Source organism: Danio rerio, chromosome 20 (assembly GCF_049306965.1).
Source record: "Danio rerio strain Tuebingen ecotype United States chromosome 20, GRCz12tu, whole genome shotgun sequence".
Taxonomy (NCBI): domain Eukaryota; kingdom Metazoa; phylum Chordata; class Actinopteri; order Cypriniformes; family Danionidae; genus Danio; species Danio rerio.
This window is the reverse complement of record NC_133195.1, coordinates 48957337-48981269: the sequence shown is the minus strand read 5'-3', so window position 1 is coordinate 48981269 and position 23933 is coordinate 48957337. Positions and strand designations below refer to the sequence as shown.

The 23933-nt window shown below is 33.5% G+C and overlaps 1 protein-coding gene across 2 annotated transcripts; it reads left to right on the top strand.

The window, feature by feature from the left end:
- Window positions 1–18705, top strand: napbb (N-ethylmaleimide-sensitive factor attachment protein, beta b). 2 transcript variants are annotated; one of them, NM_001080702.2, is given in 11 exon segments: window positions 1–209; window positions 4127–4206; window positions 7556–7672; window positions 9400–9446; window positions 10427–10504; window positions 11919–11974; window positions 12106–12190; window positions 14212–14316; window positions 14400–14468; window positions 15327–15377; window positions 15837–16321. In NM_001080702.2, coding segments are annotated over 11 exon segments (888 nt in total). In that variant the 5' UTR covers window positions 1–111; the 3' UTR covers window positions 15939–16321.
- The last annotated feature ends 5228 nt before the right edge of the window (window positions 18706–23933 follow it).

The window sequence follows — 23933 nt, the reverse complement described above, 5'->3', positions numbered from 1 at the left end:
AATAAACGCAACGACAGTAATCCCCCGCTGCCATAGTGACAGACCGAGAAAAGCGAGCGGAGAAACCATAATATAATTTACCACTTACCTATTCATTTATCCACAGAAACCATGGACAACTCCGGCAAAGAAAAGGAGGCTATTCAGCTCATGGCTGAAGCCGACAAGAAAGTGAAGTCTTCCGGCTCTTTTTTAGGAGGAATGTTTGGGTAAGATTAAATGGATGCTTCCGTTCTTGTTTATCCGATCAGTATCCGCTAACGTTAGCCTGTACCAATATTGTTAATATAATCGTGTTGTCGAGCTTTGGCTTTAGGTTTACCAGTTAATACTGATTATATAACTGCATAAAAGCTACAAATATATTGCAATTATATTGTACAGGAGACCAAAGCTGTGACAGGCCGCTTTGCGCATCAATCGATAGAAAACAGGCTTATTTATTATAATAAATTGCAGATTTTTAAAAGATTCTTGTTTTGCATGATTGTAGTGATGTAAATTGACCAGTTGATTTATGTGGTTTGATGATTTGGTTAGTAAATTAAGCGTTTTGTGTTTTGCGCATTAGTGGCGCAGTGCCTGCGGTATTTACATTTATTTCTTGCTGTTTTATGTCGGTAAAAAATTGTAAGAAAATAGGAAACTAATATATAATCATGCTCGAACACAATATCATGGTACTGCCATCATGTTCAGTAATAATCTGATATTGCATTCGAGTCATACAAATGTCCATTATATTTAGATAATCAGTTGTACATATTAAAACCAGCAGTAACTAATTAAAAATTGTATATCTTTGTCACTGTCTTTTAAACTGCAATTAACATGTTTTTTTTAAATCTTATATAATAAAATGCAGGATGACTTATTATTTGATGTAGTTTAAAATGAGGTAAAGTTGATTTTATATATGTAGACTTTCTCCTTAATATTTATTTATTCATTTTCTTTTCAGCTTAGTACAGGGTCGCCACAGCAGAATGAACCGCCAACTTATATCATTTCAGAAGATTATTCTTTGCAAATTCTAAATAGGGAAATCCTATTAGCAGCCAATGACTATCAAAGTACAACATTGTTTACAGTCAATTAAATAGTGCTAATGTTGTTTTGAAGTCATACTTAAAGGAGACTTCAGAGCCAATATTCAAATTAGTGTGGTAAACAATAGGGAGAGCAGGGGCGGACTCAGTGATTTGGGGGTTCTAAGTAGGGCTAGACAGAATCTGCAGACATTTTTTGCCATTTTCTACAGAGAATTTTTTTAAATATCTGCAGATTTAGATCTACTAAAAGACAGAAAATATTATTTTACAAACTGTACTGTCATGTGAAATCATGTGAATATTTTAATATTACTATTGTTATATCTCAAAATATACTGCCACCATGTTCAGTAAATATTTTGACATTGCTTTGTAGTCATACAAATATTCATTAGATTTAGATAATCATATTAATGCATATTAAAACCAGCACTAACTAATTAAAAATGGAATATCTTCCTGATTTGTCACTGTCCTTCAAACCACATTTTTAATCTATAATAAAGTACAGCATGACTTATTATTTGATGTAGTTTAAATTGAGGTAAAGTTGATTTTATATTCGCAGACTTTCTGCTTAATAATATTAATTTATTCATTCATTTTCTTTTCACCTTAGTCCAGGGTCTCCACAGCAGAATGAACCACCAACTTATATAATTTCAGAAAAGTATTCTTTGCAAACTCTAAATATGGAAATCATATTAGCAGCCAATGACTATCAAAGTTTGCATTGTTCATAGTCAGTTAAATAGTGCTGATGTTGTTTTGAAGTCATACTTAAAGGAGATTTCAGAGCCAATATTCAAATTAGTGTGGTAAACAATAGGGAGAGCAGGGGCGGACTCAGTGATTTGGGGGTTCTAAGTAGGGCTAGACAGAATCTGCAGACATTTTTTGCCATTTCTGCAGAGAATTTTGTAAAAGATCTGCAGATTTATGCAGAATGATTTTAGGTATCATTAAATTTAATATATTAAATAAAAAATCAAACCTTTTTAACTTTTATTTAATGTTTACAATGCAAATCCAATTAGACCCATTTGCTTGGTTTACAAAGCAAGTCCCTCTAATAATAGATCTACTAAATACAGAAAATAGTACTTTACAAACTGTACCGTTAATAAATCATATGAAAATTTTAATATTACTATTGTTATATCAAAATATACTGCAACCATGTTCAGTAAAGGATTTGACATTGCTTTGTTGTCATACAAATATTCATTAGATTTAGATAATCATATTAATACATATTAAAACCAGCACTAACTAAATGAAATTGTATATCTTCATGATTTGTCACTGTCCTTCAAACCACATTGAACATGTTTTCAATCTTGCAGTATGATCACTTATTATTTGCTATTATTCTGCTGTAAATTGAGGTTAAGTTGGTTGTATATTTGCACATTCAGACTTTCTCCTCAATAATATTCATTCATTCATTTTGAAATATTACAGTGAACACTTTACCTGAAAATATTTGCAGTTTATGTAGTTAATTAATTAATAAATTTTTCTTTGGCTTAGTCCCTTTATTCATCAGGGGTCGCCACAGCGGAATAAACCACCAACTTTTTCAGCATATGTTTTACACAGCCGATGCCATTCCAGCTGCAACCCAGCACTGGGAAACACCCATACATTCACACACATACACTACGGCCAATTTAGGTTAATCAGTTCACCTGTACCGCATATCTTTGGACTGTGGGGCAAACCGGAAACTCCAACTGATCCAGCCAGGACTCGAACCAGAGACCTTCTTTCTGTGAGGCGACAGTTCTAACCACTGAGCCACGGTGCCACCCACATGGATAAATTTGTTCACCTAAAACAGTGGTCACCAAACTTGTTCCTGGAGGGCCGGTGTCCTGGGCTGCGTCTGAAACCGCATACTTCCATATAGTACGCTAAAATCAGTATGTGAGCCGAGTAGCGAGTAGTATGTCTGAATTCATAGAATTCGAAAAACAGTATGTGAGAAGTATGCGGATGACTTACTACTTCCAGCGAGATTCTGGAGTGCGCATCCCATGCATGCTGCGCTATCCCATGATGCCCAGCGAGCGAATTCATGAATGGAATTAAAGTGACGCAAATGCAGTACCTACTGAGTAGTAGGCGGTTTCGGACGCAGCCCTGGAGATTTTAGCTCTAACCCTAATCAAACACACCTGAACAAGCTAATCAAGGTCTTACTAGGTATAGTTGAAACACCCAGGCAGGTGTGTTGAGGCAAGTTGGAGTTAAATCCTGCAGGGACACTGGCCCTCCAGGACCGAGATTGGTGACCCCTGACCTAAAGCATAACAATACTAAGATATTATTAATATTTTAATTAGAATAAATAATTTTAAAACACCTATTTGTAGATATAAAGCAGTTACCTGGTAAAAGATTCACTAAGAAATCAAACAAAATTAGCATATTTACTTGAAGTGTAATACAGCAATGTGAACATTTAATGTAGTTTAAAGGAAACACCCATACACACTCATACACTATGGCCAATTTAGCTTATTCAATTCACCCATCCTGCATGTGTTTGGACTGTGGGGGAAACCGAAGCACCTGGAGGAAACCCACGCCAACACGGGGAGAACATGCAAACTCCACACAGAAATGCCAACTGACCCGGCTGGGACTCGAACCAGCCTTCTTGTTGTATGGTGACAGTGCTAACCACTGTGCCACTGTGCCGTCACCTACGTAGTAAACGTCGTGTTTTATTATACTTGGAGTCCAGTGTATACAGTGAGATTCCATACAGATGCTTCAAACATTTGAGGACATGTTTGGTTATTTTTAGTAAATAAGCTCTGACCTAGTATGTTGTGAAATGGATTTAATTCAAATGGGTTTGATTAATATGATATGAACTGACCCAATTGAAAATTCCCACCTGAACAAAAGTTTTCTAGGCCTTTCTGTTTATTACTAGCCATGCATTTCTGACTTCACCCATTAAATAAATAGTAACATTTACAGTTAATTTAAAGCTTGTAGTTTTGAGCATTAAAATAATGAAATCGAGAAAATTTAGAGCTGAATAGTTTCACTTCTTTCAGAGGAAATCACAAAGTGGAGGAGGCTTGTGAGATGTACGCCAGAGCCGCCAACATGTTCAAAATGGCCAAGAACTGGAGTGGTATGTGGCTTTTTTTTCATGTTAGCATGCATTGTTGTATTATATAATGCTTAAAGGGACAGTTCACCAAATATGGAAATTTGCTTTTAATTTACACCCCCTCAAGCCATCTGATATGTAAGTGATGTTTTTTTTTCAGTAAGACACTGCAGGGTTCAACGCTATGGATTTTTTCTACTGGTCTGATCGGGCCAGTGGTTTAGATTTTTACTTGCCCTGCCAACATTTTTACTGGCCCCACCAAAAAAAAAAAAAGTTAATAGCTATTTTTCAGCTGCATATTTTAAATAATGTGTCAAAAATAAAGTCTGTGAATCTAGAATTTCAAAACTTAAAAAAAAAACATTAATAAAAGTGTTATGCAAACAAAAAGAGCTGTATGAAAAATGTGAAGGTATTCTATTGCGGTTCGAAATTATTTAACAAAAGGTGGGCTGACTGTGGGCAAACAGTGCAAAACATCACTTCATTTTTTTTGTCGCCTTGTTCCCACGTAAATTTCTTCTTCCAAGACATTAGAAACAGGCATTTTCTTTTAGCCTTATAATTTGATGTTGCCGCCATGTTGCTGTTTCTTCTCTGTACTGGTTGTTCCCAGGTTGTGGAAAAAAATAGCATGTTCAAAACATCAAATCAGATAAGCGGAACCGGAAAGCAATATGGTGTTTATGACTTCATTGAGAAGGAAGTGTTTAACACCTTAAAAGCACAAACTTAAAATGCACATAATTGAAATAGTCGCAAACAAATTAAATGTTAGTGACAAGGCAGCATTGTCCTAATCGGGCCAGTAATGATCCTGTCTACTGTCCCAAGCGTCTCTCACGCTGGCCCTGGGCCACCGGGCAGTCCTTATTGTTGAGCCCTGCACTGAAGAAGATTTTTAGCTGAAAAGGTTATTGGTAATTCATTCATATTTTTATTAGCAGCAGCAAAATTGAAAGCAAATTTTCATACATGACCCAGGATCACAAAGCCATGAGGGTAATTAAAACAATAAATAAAACAATTTTTGATTTATACATCATCTGAAAGCTTTCCATTGTTGATGAGAAACATTTTTGGCTGAAAAACAGCTATTTGGAAATCTGAGGGTTCCGAAAAATCTCAATATTATGAAAATCATCTTTAAAGTCAATAATTAAAATAAAAATTGACAAAATGTCTTTGTGGAACATTATATTCACCTAATATTCAAATGATTTTTGGCATATTATAAATTATTTATTAACAAAGTTAACAAATTTTGATGATTTAAGTTGACTTCCTCCAAATGTACCCATGCAACTTAACGTGATAGTTCACCCAAAAATAAAAATTGACTTACTATTTACGCTCCCTCAAGTGGTTTCAAAATGGTTTGCCTTCCTTTCTTTTGTTAAATGCTTAAGAAAAAAAGCTGAAAACCTGTAACCATTGACTTTCATAGTATTTGCATTTTTTACTATGACAGTCAAGGTTTACAGGTTTTCAGCTTTCCTCAAAATATCTTCTTGAGCATGTAACAAAAGACAGAAAGGCAAACACTTTTGTAACCACTTGAGGGACAGAAATTAATGGGCCCTTTCATACACCGGCGCAAGAGGTGTATGGCGCGATTTGTTGATATTTTCAGACCAACGCAACTGTGTTTTTCACATTTTGCGTAACATTGTTTAAATGGCATGGGTGTGCTGGTCTAAAAATGAGGTGTGTTAAGGTGCATTGTTGGCGTGTTGCTATTTGGAGGAACTGAAATAGACTGCGCTATTGACCAACTAAAAGCAGGTCTAAAGTCCAGCGCAGATCGGTTAGTTATGCACCTATGCAAGTCTAAAAGCTTACACATTGCTTAACTCGATTATAAATTAATGAACAATTATTTAATTGATTTATTTTTTTTTGCCCTCACAGTTTTTATTTTATTCAGTAAATGTGCTTTATACTATAACAAAGGAGAGATTTTTGAATGAAGGGTGCATTACTTGATTTTAAAATAATTGAAGGAAACACACACTATCTACCATCTGTGATAATTTATTAAACATCAACATTGAAAAACTGAAATTACAGTCACTTTTTTCTTAAAAAAAAAAAAAGTTAAAATAAATAACTTTACTGTGAGCGTCAGCCACAATGAGGGGTATGCGACTGCGCAAAGGCTGTGCCGGACCACATGTGTGTTTGACGCAGAAGTAAAAAAACAAAGCAGGGTCACGTGACTCCACACACTGTTGGGAAATTAATAAAAAAAAAAACGACCTGGAAAAACTTGATCGATAATAGGTTCTGAATGCCTGATAATAGGTTCTGAATGGTTCTGAATTTTGATTACTTTTTGATCAATTGCTCAGCCTAAATTTCTTCTACGCATATTTATATTTATTTTAATAAAAACAAGTTTAGATTTGTCTACCTGTCAGGTTTTGAAGACTTATGCATCACTATTAGGGGCATAAGAATAGATCGTGTGTTTGGATATAACACAACGCCATTTTCTTACTCCACTAGAGTAAAGCAGTAAAGTAAGGAGTAAAAGTAAAGAGGCTGAATGGAAGAGGCTCGTTCTTTATCCTTGTGCTGCAGATGGTCTGTTTAACTGTTTTCTGTCAAGTGAAGCGTTCAGTTTTTTCACTTCCAAAGTCCACCATGTAAATACCAATGTGCCATGGGCCGATGCAACTGACTCGTAAAGGGAATGAGAGATGAGACTCTGATTGGTTTAATATACGTTTAGCTCAAAACACACCCATAACTCATTAAGAGAATAAGAATAACCCTGTTAAACCATGCACCATGGCACAGAGTGTATTTTCCCCTCCATAAAATAGCAAAAGTGGATTCGAACATACTTTTAATGCTTTTGCGCCATGTACTTTAGACTTTGCGCTTTGATCAACAAAATACAACCCATAGAGTACATTTTCACCTTTGAGTGAACCATCCCTTTAAGACTAGTTTTGTGATCTAGGGCAGTGTTTTTCATCCTCTTCATAATCAAACACACCTAAATCAACTGACTAGAACATAAGAAGATACTCCAAAACATGAAGTTTATGGGTCAGATAAGGGAGATCTGTTGGTGTGCCCCCAGGAACAAGGTTAAGAAACAGTGGTCTAGGGTCACATTTTTGTGTGTACTGTCCCTTTAAAGTAGTTCAGTAGTAGCCAACATACATTCAATTGACTAAATGGTCACCATTCTTCATTTGATCCATTTTCATACAATATTGTAAATATAATTACAATCATTAATCATTTAAAATCATTTGTATTTTTTTTTTTTTTTTTAAGTAAAACCCATCTTTATTTGAAAGGATGTATTATGATATGTGCTTAATACTGAGGATGTTTGTGTGTTGTTTCCCAGCTGCAGGCAATGCTTTCTGTCAGGCAGCCAGAATTCATATGCAGCTTCAGAATAAACACGATTCTGCCACCAGCTACGTTGATGCTGGAAACGCCTTCAAGAAAGCAGATCCACAAGGTGAAGACTAAGATTATTACTCTCAGCTTCGTTAATGTATCACAAAGCTGTTTTTTTCCGAAAGAGCAGATAATGATGATGAATATATGATGCCTGACTGCATTTCATAATAATTAATTAGTTTTAGCTATTTATCTATTTTTATACTATATTTAATTTCATATTTATTTTTATATGTGTATATTTTTTATATTTAAATGTTGTAATTTGAATTAGTATTTTTAAATATTTCTTATTTTATTTTATATATTTTTTTATTTGATATCCTCATTATTTTAGGCAATATTTTATGTTATTATTATTATTATTAGTATTGTTTTAGTATGATCATACTTTTTTTTGCAAATCTATTTTTATATTATATATTTATTTGATATGTATATGTATATTAAATTATTCAAATTCAAAATAAATAAATTACAATTTAAATTTATATTTTAAATAATGTATTTTATTTTATATTTTTATTTGATATCATTTTAGTTTTAGCCAAAGTTTTATGTTATTATTAGTATTATTTTAGTATGATCATAAATAATTTTTTAGCAAATCTATTTTCTTATTATATTTCATATTAAATATTTAATTTATATGTATATTTATATACAAATTTCATATTTAAATAAATGTTGCAATTTAAATTTATATTTTAAATAATAATTTTTTTATTTAATATTTTATTTAATATACTCTTTACTTCAGCCAATATTTTATGTTGTTATTATTAGTATTATTATAGTATGATTATAAATACATTTTTATATTCCTTATTATATTCCATATTATATATGCATTTTCTATATTTATATTTATTTTTTATATTTAAATAAATGTTACAATAAAATTTTTATTTTTAAATGATACTTTTTTATTTTATATTGTTTTTATTTCATATCCCCTTCATTTTAGCCAATATTTTATGTTATTTATAATATTTAATTTTTATATTTTAATAAATGTATTTACATTTTTTTGGTATTTTTATTTGATTTCATCTTTATTTTAGCCAATATTTTGTTATTATTAGTATTATTATAGTATGATCATAAATAACCTTTTAGCATAATTATTTTCATATTATATTTCATATTATATATTTATTTTATTTGTATATTTAATTTTTACATTTAGTTAAATGTTACAACTCAAATGTATATTTTAAATTATTTCTTTTTTATATTTTTATTTGAAATCCTCTTCATTTTAGCCAATGTTTTATGTTATTATAAGTATTATTTTAGGATAATATTAATAATGTTTTTGCAAATCTATTTTTATATTATATATTTATTGTATATGTATATTTATATACAATTTTTATAATTAAATAAATTACAATTTATATTTATATTTTAAATTATTTGTGTCAAGGTGTCAAAATTATGCCATTAGCCACTTACAGATATGTTATGCAAAAACAGTTATGGAAACAGTTTATGGGTAAAATATAGGTTTTAATTTTTCTTGACTATTACTTAATGTACTTAAGTACATTAAATTACTTACTTAATTTAATCATCATTTTTTTATGAACTGATCCCAAACCTTTGGGCTGTTAGAAGTCTATTATTATTATTATTATTATTATTATTATTATTATTATTATTATTATTATTATTGTTATTATTAATATTGACTGCTTAGAATCCACTCAATTGTTTAATTTCAGTTTTATTTATCTGACTGTCTAACTCTTCCTCCTCCTTCTCTTTAATGCTTGCGATTAGAGGCTATCAAGTGCTTAAACGCAGCAATTGATATTTACACAGACATGGTAAGATGTTTTTGTAGCTGTCAAAATCATATAATGTTGAGCCAGGCTGTTCTATTCCTGTACTGTGTTTGATCTGTGAACATTTTAAACGGCTACACACCAGCTAAACTCCCCCAGTAACTGTAATAGGACAGTTAATCATCTAGTCCCTATTCCAAAATCTAGTCTCTAAAGGAAGCCCAGAATCTGTGTCCAATTTAGGACCAACAAAGCTTGGAGATGTTAAAGTTGACCTATTATTCAGAATTCACTTTAATAAGGGGTTTAAACGCAGTTGTGTGGCAACAGTCTACGAATATAAACAGCTTCTAATTTTAAAAATATATTAATTTTGATAAAAACAGTCTGCAGAAACACTTTAACATTCTCCCTTTGTAAGTGTCATCAGAGCGGGAAAGCCAGGCCCATTAGTGATCATCTCTCCCTCATTAGCATAAGATGTTAGTCTTGTTTTTGAATCTGCCATTGAGCTGAAACAGGAGCATTTGTAGCTCCGCCCTCTTTTGAAAAGAGCACAATCTCATCTGAATTTAAAGTGACAGTCACCAAAATTACTCAATTAGGATCAAAGCTTAAAAGAGGCTGAGTTAAAAGAAAACAAAATCAGGGCTTATTTTGAGTTGAAACTTCACATACACACTCTAGGGCAGGGGTGGTCAACCCTGTTCCTGGAGAGCCACCTTCCTGCAGATTTCAGTTGCTACCCATATCAAACACACCTGAACCAATTAATTAGGACCTGAACACCACGTGATAATAACAGTCAGGTGTGTTTGATATGGGTTGCAACTGAAATCTGCAGGAAGGTGGCTCTCCAGGAACAGGGTTGGCCACCCCTGCTCTAGGGACATCAGAGACTTATTTTGAATCTTGTAAAATGGGGCATAATAGGTCTCCTTTAACACAGTTGAAAAGCTTGATATATGCTGAATGAATTATTTCATTGATATTCAGTTTTTTCTCCTCTGTTCTGTCTTCAGGGAAGATTCACCATCGCAGCAAAGCATCACATCACAATCGCTGAGGTTTATGAGTCAGAGCTGGTGGACATCGAGAAGGTACTGAAACTCTTATGGTTCATTCCCACTGAGTGGTAATGTTGGGGGAAGTACAGTATGCACTTATTTTCATTTCCTCTGTCAGTGGTAGTAAAATAATAAACAGTACTGTACCACCTTTTGGTATCCTTTCCTAAGGGTATTTAGCACAACAGTATGTTACCAAAGGGGTGGAGCTAGACTCACTGCTGAATGCTATTGGTTTACAGAAAATTGTCACTTGTAAGTGCAATATAACAAGAAAATGACAACACAGGAAGCGTTGATTTAAACACAGCCAAAACACGACATCTTCACTTTTTTCTTAATATATATTTTATTTAATTACACCAGAGTTACCAACCGTTACAGTGTTGTTGTTTTTTTTTTTGTTTGTTTTTTTTTTAATTAGAACACAACATAAAATCAGAGATGCATCAGAAATAGTCAGTAAGGATACAGATAGATACTTAAAAGATTAGGGAGAAAGGAAAAAGGGACATTTGCATAGTTTTATTTTAAAACAATAAATATGGGTTGAAGTTGTGTGTGTGTATATTTATTTATGTTAATATATATATATATTTATTTATATATATATATATATATATATATATATATATATATATATATATATATATATATATATATATATATGTATATATATATATGTATATATATATATATATATATATATATATATATATATATATATATATATGTATATATATATATATATATATATATATATATATATATATATATATGTGTGTGTGTGTGTGTGTGTATATATATATATATATATATATTAACATAAATAAATATAAGAAAGGGGGGGGGGTGGAGGCAATTGGGAGATGTTTCATATACTTAAGTATATGTAATGTAGCTGTTAATTAAATCTATGTTGTTCATTTAAAGTTATTCATATATAATTGTTAGAATTGGGTTCCATATTGCTTCAAATATATTCATCTGGAGTCTGAGGCAAGAAGTTATTCTTTCAATTTCATAAATTTCTCCGTTACTGTGTTTGATTCGGAAATATATGCATGAAATAAATGCAGACCTCTACTTCCAGCTGCAACCCAGTACTGGGAAACATCCATGCACACTCATTCACACACATACACTACAGCCAATTTAGTTTGTTCAATTCCCCTATAGCGCATGTCTTTGGACTGTGGGGGAAACCGGAGCACCTGGAGGAAACCCAATAATCAGTGCTACCAATAATATTGCTTTAGTTAATAATTAGTAATAAATGATTACTATTAATAATGATACACCATAACTACTTACAATAATACGTACAATAATACATAATGCATTTTTTATAAATCGCATGATGTTCCTTTTACAGTCTTTTACGTAGACATCACTCAATGTTAAACATATAATAATCTGACAAATATCTATTTCTCCTTGTCCAAAGGCGATTGCACATTATGAACAAGCCGCTGACTATTATAAAGGAGAGGAATCAAACAGGTAAGCCTGCATTACAGAAGACATAATATCAAGCTTTTTTGTCTCCATGTATAACCACTTTGTCTCTAAGGTCAATTGTGGCATTTTGAATGTTAGTTTAAGCCTTGATGTGGTGTTTGCTTCATTTACAGCTCTGCAAACAAGTGTCTGCTAAAGGTGGCTTCATACAGCGCTCAGTTAGAGCAGTACCAGAAAGCAATAGAGATTTATGAGCAGGTAAAGCATCTGTGGCAGATTCTTCCAGAGTTACTCGCTCTCCTGCGGTTGCTAGTATTGTTAATTTGACATCACAGTCTACAGTCAAACAAATATAAAAATAATTGCACGCAGAGAAAAAGTTACACTACATTTACACTAAACGGAGTTACTGGACCATCAAAATATTTAGTTTTGGTTTGTACATTCAGTTATTCAATATTTAAAAACAGTTCTTTAACAAACTGATTTTGTAATAAATAATATACGTCTTGTACAGTATTGCATTAGTAAAAAAAAAAACATTGAATAATATTTCAGCAATCAAGTATAGTTTAGGTCAACATTTAGTTGCTAAAATATGAAATATTTTAAATTTCTTTTATTCTTTCCTCCCATTGCCATTTCACACTAGATGTACAGATAAAATCGTTAGCTCTCCTATGATAATTTTGCCCAATATTTCCTAAGTGCTGTTTAAAGGAGAGATTGTTTTCCAACATATTATTAAACAATAATTTTAATGAATGATTTATAAAAACGAATTACTTCAATGCCATTAGAACAGACAGTATATATAACAGCCAATAATATTGACTAAATATATTATTATTATTATTTTTATTAAAATTTTATTGAAGGGCAAAATGTTTGTTTTTGACTGTATGTTATTTATTACCAATACTTTATAAATTTGTGGTTTATTTTAAACTACATTAACAATGCAAATATAAAATTAAACAATTCCTTATATTAAGTGATTGGTAACAATCTTGTTCTGTCATTAATACAGGGTAACATTTAAAGTATTTGCTGCAATCTTGAATGTTGAAGTCTGTATATATATATATATATATATATATATATATATATATATATATATATATATATATATATATATATATATATATATATATATATATATAGTTGATTTTTTTTAAAACCCATTTTTAGGACAAAATTATTAGCCCCTTTAAGCTATTTTTTTTTTTTCGACAATCTACAGAACAAACCATCAATACACAATAACTTCCCTATTTGCCCTAACCTGCCTAGTTAACCTAGTTAAGCCTTTAAATGTCACTTTAAGCTGCAAAGAAGTGTCTTGAAATATATAAAGTAAAATATTATTTACAGCATCATGTCAAAGATAAAATAATCAGTTATTATAAAAAAAGTTTTTAAAACTATTATGCTTAGAAATGTGCAGAAACAATCTTCCCTCCACTAAACAGAAATTAGGGGAAAAAATGAACAGTGGCGCTAATAATTCAGAGGAGCTAATAATTCTGACTGATTTATTTTATCTTTGCCATGATGACAGTAAATAATATTTTACTAGATATTTTTCAAGACACTTCTAAAAAAATATAGCTTAAAGAGGCTAATAATTTTAATCTTAAAATGTTTATAAAAAAATTAAAAACTGGTTTCATTCTAGCCGAAATAAAACAAATAAGACTTTCTCTAGAAGAAAAAATATTATCAGACATACTGTGGAAATTTCCCTGCTCTGTTAAACATCATTTGGAAGATATTTAAAAAAGGAAAAAAAAAATCAAAGAGGGGCTAATAATTCTGATTGCAACCGGATATATTGTAATATGAAAATAGAATTTAATGACTTCGAATTTTACAAATTGATTGGAAAGATTTTTTTTAGGCAAATGCATCTGCATAAAATGTTCACAATTATAAATATTTATACATAAAATAAAGCACAGATCAAAACAATTGAACAAAGTCAGAAACTCAATATTCAAATGTAAAATAGCACTATAATCTTTATCGTAGAAGATAAAACCCAATTATTAAAGTGGCAAACTTTATCATTTCTTGTTTCACATTTCATATTCTGCATTGTGATTATTGCAGATTCACAAGTTGCGATATCGATGCTGAAACTATATATTGTGGACCCTGGTAGAAATGCCAGTTTGGATGATGACTGTTTATAACAACTTTGTTTTAAGACAAAAACACATTATTGTAAACATCACTCAGCGGTGCCTGTATGTATGTGTGTGTGTGTGTGTAAACAGGTTGGAAGCAACACCATGGACAATCCCCTTCTGAAATACAGCGCCAAAGAGTATTTCTTCAAAGCTTCCTTGTGTCACTTCATTGTAGACGAGTTGAACGCTAAGGTCAGTTCTCAATCTGCACTTCAGGATGCAGAGATTAATATGGAGAACAAACATAGATCATTCATGGCATTTCTTTGTTGCAGCTCGCCATTGGAAAGTACGAGGAGATGTTTCCAGCCTTCTCAGACTCAAGAGAATGCAAACTGCTGAAGGTTTGTGATAGTCGAGTTTGTTCAACCAAACATAGGACACTTTTGATGCATTTTGGCCATTTATGTGTATGACAACTGTATTTAATGGCAATGAAAATTAATTTTTGAAATGGATTTTAAGTTTTTTGAACAGAACATGAACCTAAATATTTAAAAATTCCAAAATCAAGAAGCATTTTCTAGACTAGTAAAGTATTGTTTTGTTTTCAGAAATTAAAATTAAGTGAGTTTTCCTTAAAACAAGTAAAATAATTTGTCAGAAGGGTAAAAAAAAAATATATATATATATATATATATATATATATATATTTATATATATATATATATATATATATATATATATATATATATATATATATATATATATATATATATATATATTTTTTTTTTATATATATATATATATATATATATATATATATATACATACATATATATATATATATATATATATATATATATATATATATATATATATATATATATATATATATATATATATTTTTTTTTTTTTTTTTTCCCTTCTGACAAATTATTTTACTTGTTTTAAGGAAAACTCACTTAATTTTAATTTCTGAAAACAAAACAATACTTTACTAGTCTAGAAAATGCTTCTTGATTTTGGAATTTTTAAATATTTGGGCTAGAAACAAAATAAAAGCTCTTAAGCAAGAAATTAGTTTTTTGCAATGTATGTTGATTTATCTTTCCCCTTGTGGCTAAAAAAGAAATTGCTGGAATCGTTTGATTAAATAATCACAAATAAACAGTGATTGAATAATCACAATTAGCCATTACCACTGCTTAACTTTCATTAATGTTAAGTGATGTGTATTTATAAGAGATTTGTCCTCACAGAAACTTCTAGAGGCTCACGAGGAGCAAAATGCAGAGGCTTTCACAGAAGCGGTAAGATTTGTCACCCTCTTTCCATTGTATCCTTAAGCTCAGCGTGAGATGGAAGTTATATTACGATTAGCCCTCCTGAATTATTAGCCCTCCTATATTTTTCCCCCAAATTCTGTTTAAGAGAAAATAAGATTTTTTTTAACACATTTCTAAATATAATAGTTTTAATAACTCATTTCTGATTTCTTTTATCTTTGCCACGATCACAGTACATGTACATTGTATCATTATACAGTGATTTGCCCTAACTTGCCTAATTAACTTGGTTAAGCCTTAAAATGTCACTTTAAGCTGAATAGAAGAAATAAAGATAAAATAAATCAGATAATAGGAATTAGTTTAATAAAACTATTATGTTTAGAAATGTGTCAAAAAAAATTTCTCTGTTGAAACGAAAGTGGGGAAAAAAAATAAACAGGGTCTAATAATTCTGTATACTCTATATAATTGATCTTTCAGGTGAAGGAGTTTGACTCTATCTCCCGCTTGGACCAGTGGCTCACCACCATGCTTCTCCGGATCAAGAAGACCATTCAGGGCGACGAGGGTGACCTAAAATGATCTGGACGGTGGGGAAACCCACTGCATGGTGCCCTCCTTCCCCACTTCCATTTCACATCTCTTCTGTGCAATGGCCAAGTCCAGGTTTCCCAAAAACAGTATGTCAAAAAGCATTGCTGCAACATTTCTAGAGAATATACTTCTAAGCCTGTACTGTTACATTGATATCCAGTTATATAATATAGCACATATCAAACATTTAGCACTCCAGTTCGAAAAGATCTGCTCCGGTTTCCCTGGGTATTTCTGGAAACGCGGCTTCAAGGGAAACTCAATGGGGATTTGAGATGTTCCTCGTGTTTCTTTTGCAACAGCCGCTGAATTGCGATGTGCTAGAGCTGCATGAATTGTACAGATGTCATTAAAAGTCTGTGCAGCAGGAATTTCTTTTTGTGTTACTAATAATATTATTATTATTAATATTTAGACTTCGTTAATTTTATTTGAACAGTTTTTTCGTAGTCTGCTTTGTCTGTACGGCATGCAGGTCTCAAAATGCAGATGTCATCCATGTTTAATTTAATCAGTGTAGATGTTATTATTTAAGCTTTCCACTGTTAGTTTTGAAAGTAGGATTTAAACCTATGGAAACATGTCCTAATTGTGTCAAACACCATGGAAATATGCAGTTTTCTTTAATGACATTTTAATTTTGGGCTGTTTTCTTAAACGCATATTTATTTCATTTATTAATATATCATTATATTGTGAATTATTATTTTTATGATTTGTCAAGAAAATATTATTAGTCTAATAATAGTATCATTTAAAATTATTAGCCTACTAATATTATATTAGTCAGAAAATGTAGTGATATATATTTTAAAATTGTCTTAAAGGGACAGGTAACCCCAACTTTGAAGAAAGTTGTGCATTTGCCCTCAGGTCACAGATGTTAGTGACTTTTTTCTTTTTCAGTAGAACAACAACAGAGGGATTTTCTGAAACTGGTCCTTGGTGATTCATAAAAACTATTCAGCTGCTATTGGCACCTTAATGCGGTGTTCACACCAGATGATAGGCGAATAAATTACGCTACATTTTGAGTTTGCTCGCTTCATTCTCGTATTAAATTTGCTTAATTCGTGAGTGAAATTCACTTCCCAATACATGCAGATTCATGCCATGGGCAGGGTTTCTATTTGCCTATGCCACTATCTGTATACTCTATATCAGTGGTTCTCAAACTGTGGTACATGTACTACTAATAGTACGCGGGCTTCCATCTAGTGGTATGTGGAGATTTATATATAAATATGATGACAAATAGCCTATTTCTAAGGTCCAGGCAACATTTGAAGGTGTTGATGAATTGGCTACTATATGTTAATACTTGACATTTAAGTACAGAAGTTTTTTTTTTCTTCTTTTTTTTTACTTTTTAAAAACAGTAACCATTCAATTTTAACTTTAAAAGCATATTTTAATATAAACATTGACGTTTTGTTTTTATTTTTTATTATTTTTTTTACATATAAATATATTTAACTTTAACTATATTTAACCACTTTAAACTAATGTTTAAAGTGGCTGACAATAATAAATATTTTTAATAATAGGAATGAATCTGCCTTGTTTTTTTAACTGTGCTGTAGCTGCTTCATCAGGCCGACAACACTACTGTATTTCAATACTGCTCAATATGGTGGTACTTGGAGAGACAATTTCTTTCTGAGGTGCTACTTTATGAAAAAAGTTTGAGAACCACTGCTCTATATAATTGATCATTCAAGTGAAGGAGTTTGACTCTATCTCTTGCTTGGACCAGTGGCTCACCACCATGCTTCTTTAAATCAAGAACACCATTCAGGGCGACGAGGGCAACCTAAAATGATCTGGAAAGTGGAGAAACCCACTTTCCCCACTTCCATTTGACATCTCTTCTGTGCAATGGCCAAGTCCAGGTGATGCATAAATTATCTTCATTCAAGCGTGAAATTCACATCACAACAGACTCGGTTCACATGGTTAACATGGTTAACATATTTAGAGAGTAGCTGTTCTTTATGTGTTTTAGAAAGGTTAAAGGTGCTGTAGGTGATCTTCCACAATGCTAACAGCTGAATCACAGTCCCTCCCCTGCCGTCTAGAGCCACGCCTCCTTAAACACGAGCACAGCAAAAGAACCGTCTCTCATGTGTTAAAAGCGACTAGTGCTTGTCCGGCGGCGAGCAAGCCAAACTGACATGCTATTTCAGAGCGAATATTTACAGTTGCATGGTAAACAATATAGGAGACTAGGCAGAATAGCGCTATTTACTTGTGTTTTGGTGTTAAACTAATTAAAATCTACATTATCGATGCTGTAAAAGGTCCCTTTTAAAACTGAAAAGTCTTATCAATCTTTCACTGGAAGATTTTAGTGGCTGAACAACACTTCTGTGAAGAAATAACCCATTTGTAGCAACAACATCTAACGTCAGCTTTGCGTGAAGCTAAAACAGTTTTAAAACAGAACATTACCTGTCTAAGAGAAATCCTTCACCCATTGTGTCATCCTTTCTTCACCGAGCAAAGGTAACTCCAATATTGATTCAGGTTATTAAAAAGTTTAAATTTAGCAGGTTTTTACCTATCGCGCACATGCTCTCTCTCGTGAACGCGCGGCGGTCGGCAGAGATGCGTACTAACGGCTGTGCAGTTGTTTAAATCTGCATTTGCTGACAGACAGATTGGGCTACTTATGGGAATTATGAGAGATGACGGTCCGACTCTATTTAATTGGATGAACATTATTTAGTTTTATGCCTTACCCAAAATATAAAAATACATATAAATACATTTAGATCATTTACTTAAATCATTACTAATGAAATGTGAAGAGACTTTCAACCAGCACAACAAAAAATGCTTCTGAAGACAATCACCTACTGCACCTTTAATAAACAGCGTAGACTCATTCGGCGCCATGTCTGAGTCCACTAGATTCTTTCAGAGGTGCACCCTGCCTGGTGAGTTCATCAACTCTTCCAGAAACTATACCTGGATGATCGAGGCTTTCAGCGGTGCTTCCGACTGAGCCGAGCCCAGTTTGATGAGGTTTTGTCCACTGTCAGCAGGAGGATTTCCCTCGGGACCCAACAGCAGGGTTGTTGCTAGATCAGATCAGGTTGTGGCTGGAAGTTAACGAGAATTATTTATACTGTTTATTAAATTTCCCATTTATTGTATTTTATTAACGTCTACCCTTACTTTAAACCCAAACATCACAGTAACGTAAAAACAGTAGTTGTAGCGAGTATTATTTAACCTATTCAGTTACCCAATAAATTGTATTTTTTTAACGCCTAACCCTACCCAAACCCTAAACCCAACTGTCACAGTACTGTAAAAATATGAATTACTGTTATACGGTGTCATAAAAATGCTGCCGTATTGATGTGTATATCCCACCTTTGGCTGGCCGCGTATCTGATCTAGACTTTAGCCAACAACAGGCGCTACGTCATGATTACGCCCATACTACAGCAAGCTCCTGATTGAATAACGCGACTCGAATCTCCGCTAAAGTTCAGATTTTCCAACTTGAATCCATTTCAACTTGCAAATCACGCGTTGAGCGTGTCAAACGCTCAATCACGACACTTTATTTGTGCAAATCGCGTCATTCGCACCGCCTCATTTGTGCAAATCACTCCGCAGGATGTCTATTCACGTCTTTGCATTGACTTAACATGTAAATCACTCGCGCTTGACTCTTTATCCGCATCTGGTGTGAATGCACCAAAAATCTGCCTTTCCACTGCACACGACTGTCAGAATACGCCTCCTTGTGGCAGTCACACAGAATTTTTAATTGTGTCTTGCACCATGGGAGATGAGCTGTTCTCATAGTGTCCGAAATAAAGGAGTGAAAAAGCAAGAGCCTTTATTCCCCAACATAAAAGACAACTAATATTTGTTATTACTCATTTATGAATAAAAATGTTTTTTTTGTTATAGACTTTTCTTAGATAAATAACAGAAAAACTACTATTTCTCAGCTCGCGAGCTGCCTGGACAACACTGGAATACATCACATCCATTTGATCAGTCGCATACGGTCTAGTCGCAGGAGCTCAAATATTTCAACGTTTCCACAGCACAAATCAAATCCGAATTTTCCACATACGGAGATGATCGGAACTCCACGCAGCTCCCGCACTAGCAGTGGAAAAGCGGCTTAAGAGTCTTCGTAAGACCAATAGGTGTTAATTTCATTTTTATTTATAGATTTTTAAGTCTCATAAGTGCCGATAGCCACTGACTTTCATTTTATGAATCACCAAAAACCATCCTTAATGTCTTAACGTCTTCTTTAATCAGACTTTTTCTAATAGCCCGGTCTTATCATGAGTAACCGTGTAATAATTTTTCATTTTCTTTCCCTGATTAGGGAATTTAATTTGGGGGTCTTGCTGTAAAGATGTTAAAACAGCTGTCGTCAATTGTATCTCTATAAAAAAAAAGATTCAATTGAGATGTTTTGTTGGTCATTGGGAGGATGTTGGTCCGATTGAGTAGCTTTACTCGGACACAGCAAAATTAAGACCTGTTTAAAATGATTTAACACCTGCGACACAATGTTTTAGTGAATTGAAGACTTTTTAAGGCCTTTTAGTTTTTAAAGTTTAAGACCCTGCGGGACACCCTGTTTATGTTCCACTGAATAAAGTCACCAGCTTATTGTATTGCCTGAGGGTGAGTAAGGGGCCGTTCACACATCACATTACTGGCATACAAGCCAGTATGTTATTTCCAGTGGAGGCGTGCGACTTGCATGTGCAAATTTGGTGCAACATGCTTTTCCAGGCGCAATCTCAACTTTTCAGAATGCGAGTCATGTGACTAGAGCTAACCAATCAGCATTATACTTTGTATGGAATATGCTGCGATCACACTAGAGTTTGTATGTGTGAAATTCTGTTGTACGGCACTGTTAAAAGGTGCGGGATTAAACAAAATGATTAGACATTTTAAAAAGTGAGTGATTACTCCATATTTAAAATTTCTGTCCAGAGAGGTCATGTTTTGATCCTCGATTGGTCTCACGCAGTCAAGTGATGCGATTTTGCAGGTCAGAGTTCACCAAGCTTGAACTTTGCAACGCAGTGAACTGTCAAACTTGATGCACAGGCTTGCGTTTCCAGCCTGACGCATCTGCGTGCGTATGAATGAAAGTCTATGGAGAGATAAGTCCAGTGTGACTGCTGCATAGATATATACACTAGATGTCGCCTGGCCTATTGTTGTCTATTGGACGGAATGAGTCAATAGCACCGCCATCTTGCTACAGGGTAGCGCTCCTTTGAAATGAATGCGGGACCAAGGTACAGTGGAGGACTGTGGCCATGCAAAGCCAGAGATATACACATATACACATATATCTGTGATCGGGAGTTTTCCTGGATGTAAGCATGTAATTTTTTTTTTTTTAATTACGAAAATTATAATTTTACACAACTTTTCTAAATTGATGGATCAGTGACCGCACGGGCATTCCTGACAAAAAGCTTGTGTTTGTGTGTACAGAAATGTACTATCCACCCTCCCTGTTAAATTTAATTTAATCCGTGTCCTGAAACACAGCTCCTCTCCTGCTTTCACTTCTCATACTGACGGAGGGAGTGATTCGTTTGTGAATGAATCCCCCGAACGACTCTTTCACTAACGTTAGGCGACAATAATACAAGTTTCTGGCAGCGCAGCATCTCGTTGTCATATTTCTTTTGCATTGTTTGCTAATTTTATTCAACAAAACTAGCATAAGCCGAGTGTTTAGTGCGAGTTGGAGCTGCTTTGCCGTATGGTGAATGCAGTAAGTGACTGTTATCCTCAATAACGTTGCCTGATTAGCACAAAAATTCAGAACATACAAAAACAGAAAAAAACATAATATTACCTATGAAATGTTCTGCCTTTGTGTTTTGTTTTCTTTGTTTGCTCGTTACTGCACCCGTAGACAGCGCTTAAGTCCCTCATCTTCATGTAATAACACTGTCTTGACCATTGTGGTTGAATGACACTTGTCCTGGGAGCACTGTACCAATGTGGCGGCGCTATTGACGCATGCTCAGGTTCCCTATGCGATATCTAGTGTATATATCTATGTGACTGCTGCTTTATACACATTTCAGTAATAACATTAGACAATATCAGACAAATCCCAAAAAACTGCATTGCTCTTTAATAAATAAAAGCATGGGATTGTCAGTTTGTCATCCTCTGAGACAACGGTTGATGATTGCCTAGCAATGACAGACGCCAAGGGAGCGTGAGCACAAAAGCACGTTGATAATTGCTGAAAATGATATGTGAACGGCCTCTCATTTTATTTTTGATTGAACTGTCCCTTTAAATTGAACCACCACCTCCATCAGCACTGAAATGGATGCGTTTGTAAGCCCCCGTCCCCGTATAACCTTTATTAACATGCTCTCTGTGTGTGTCGTGTTGTGAAAGCATAGCTCATGTACACTCTCCACCTTCCGTGGTCTTTAAAAGCGCATGTCATTCCGGTTTACGTGTCGTGACGTCTCTATTTTACCATATTCTAGAGTTTTTAAGAAGCCATGAAATGTACCAAACGATGTACTTTCCCACAGAGCAACTGATGTCTTTGCTGAATGTCTGTGAGAATGTACAGAAATAAAAACCCAATATTGAAATGGCTACACCATTCTGCCTCTTCAAAGTCTCTCAGATTGATTTCCAATTCATGTTTGCAATCATGCAAGTGTTGAGGTAAATTAAATATTGTTTGTTGAACCAATATATGCACTTATAATGGATCTAATATGTAACTGTAATTGAAGAACATATGGTAGCCTTTATTAAACCCATATAGACTGTATATAAATATGTATGTAGTGTCTGTGATGTTACCTATAGCGGTGTTTCCCAACCCCGTTCCTATAGACACACCAACAGTACATGTTTTTGATGTCTCCCTTATCTGATCCATTCATTTCATGTTTTGGAGTCTCTTCTAGTGTTCTGTGGAGTTGATTCAGGTGTGTTTGAAATGTGTACTGTCGGTGTGCCTTCAGGAACAGGGTTGGGAAACACTGACCTATAGTTTTCAGAAGAGGTCAAATGAAGCTACAAGTAGGCGGAGCCAGCTATCGCCATCTTGTTAGCGCATCACCGACCATGCATCACTTCTGAATAGTTGAACATGGGCAAAGAGGAGCGTCCATTTGCATTTACCTTAGATTGGTTTTTCTTTGGTTAAAATGATTGACTCTTCATTAAATGTGACTTGTTTTTGTTCCAGCCACATGCGATTGGTTGTAGACTATAGCTATTAGCATGTTTACTGAGTTTGGTCTTTTGAAAAGCACTTTTATAATGCCTCGAACTATCAAGTCAAGTTAAGTTTTATTTGTCACATACATAGTTATACAAAGTGGGACCAGCAGTGAATGTAGGTCAGGTCCGCTCCAGAGACAGTGCAAGTATAGATAAACAAAAATTAAATAATAAGGAGAAAAAAAAGTGTGCAAAAAATAATGTGCAAAAAAATTATAAAAGGTAATAAGAATAGCAGCAATATAAGGTAACTTATAGATATGACTACTACAGTGATAAATACAAAAAATCAAGTGATGTGTAACACCGGGTTAAAATTTAGCAGCCTGATGGCCTGGGGAAAGATGCTCCTCCTAAGTCTCTCTGTTTTTGCCATCAAGCTACGGAAACGTTTTCTAGATGGAAGCAAAGTGAATAGATAATTGTCAGGATGGTTTAAGTCCTTACAGATTTTAACAGCTCTATTTTTACATCGTTTAAGATAGATGTCCTGCAAGGAGGGGAAAGCAGACCCTGAGATGCGCTCAGCTAAATGCACAACTCTTTGAAGTGCTTTGCGGTCCTGGTTTGAGCTGTTTCCATACCACACTGAGATACCTTGAGTCAATACACTTTCTATGGTCCCTGAATAGAAAGTTTTCAGGATTACTGGAAAGACCAGTTTTAAACCTTTATTATTAAGGTGACTTTTTTTTACCAGAGAAA

Coding starts and splice junctions, on each gene's coding strand:
- napbb (XM_068215537.2), top strand. CDS start 7,565: ATGCTTTCTGTCAGGCAGCCAGAATTCATATGCAGCTTCAGAATAAAC. Junction 7,673..10,426: donor CAAGAAAGCAGATCCACAAG/GTGAAGACTAAG, acceptor TTCTGTCTTCAG/GGAAGATTCACCATCGCAGC. Junction 10,505..11,918: donor AGCTGGTGGACATCGAGAAG/GTACTGAAACTC, acceptor CCTTGTCCAAAG/GCGATTGCACATTATGAACA.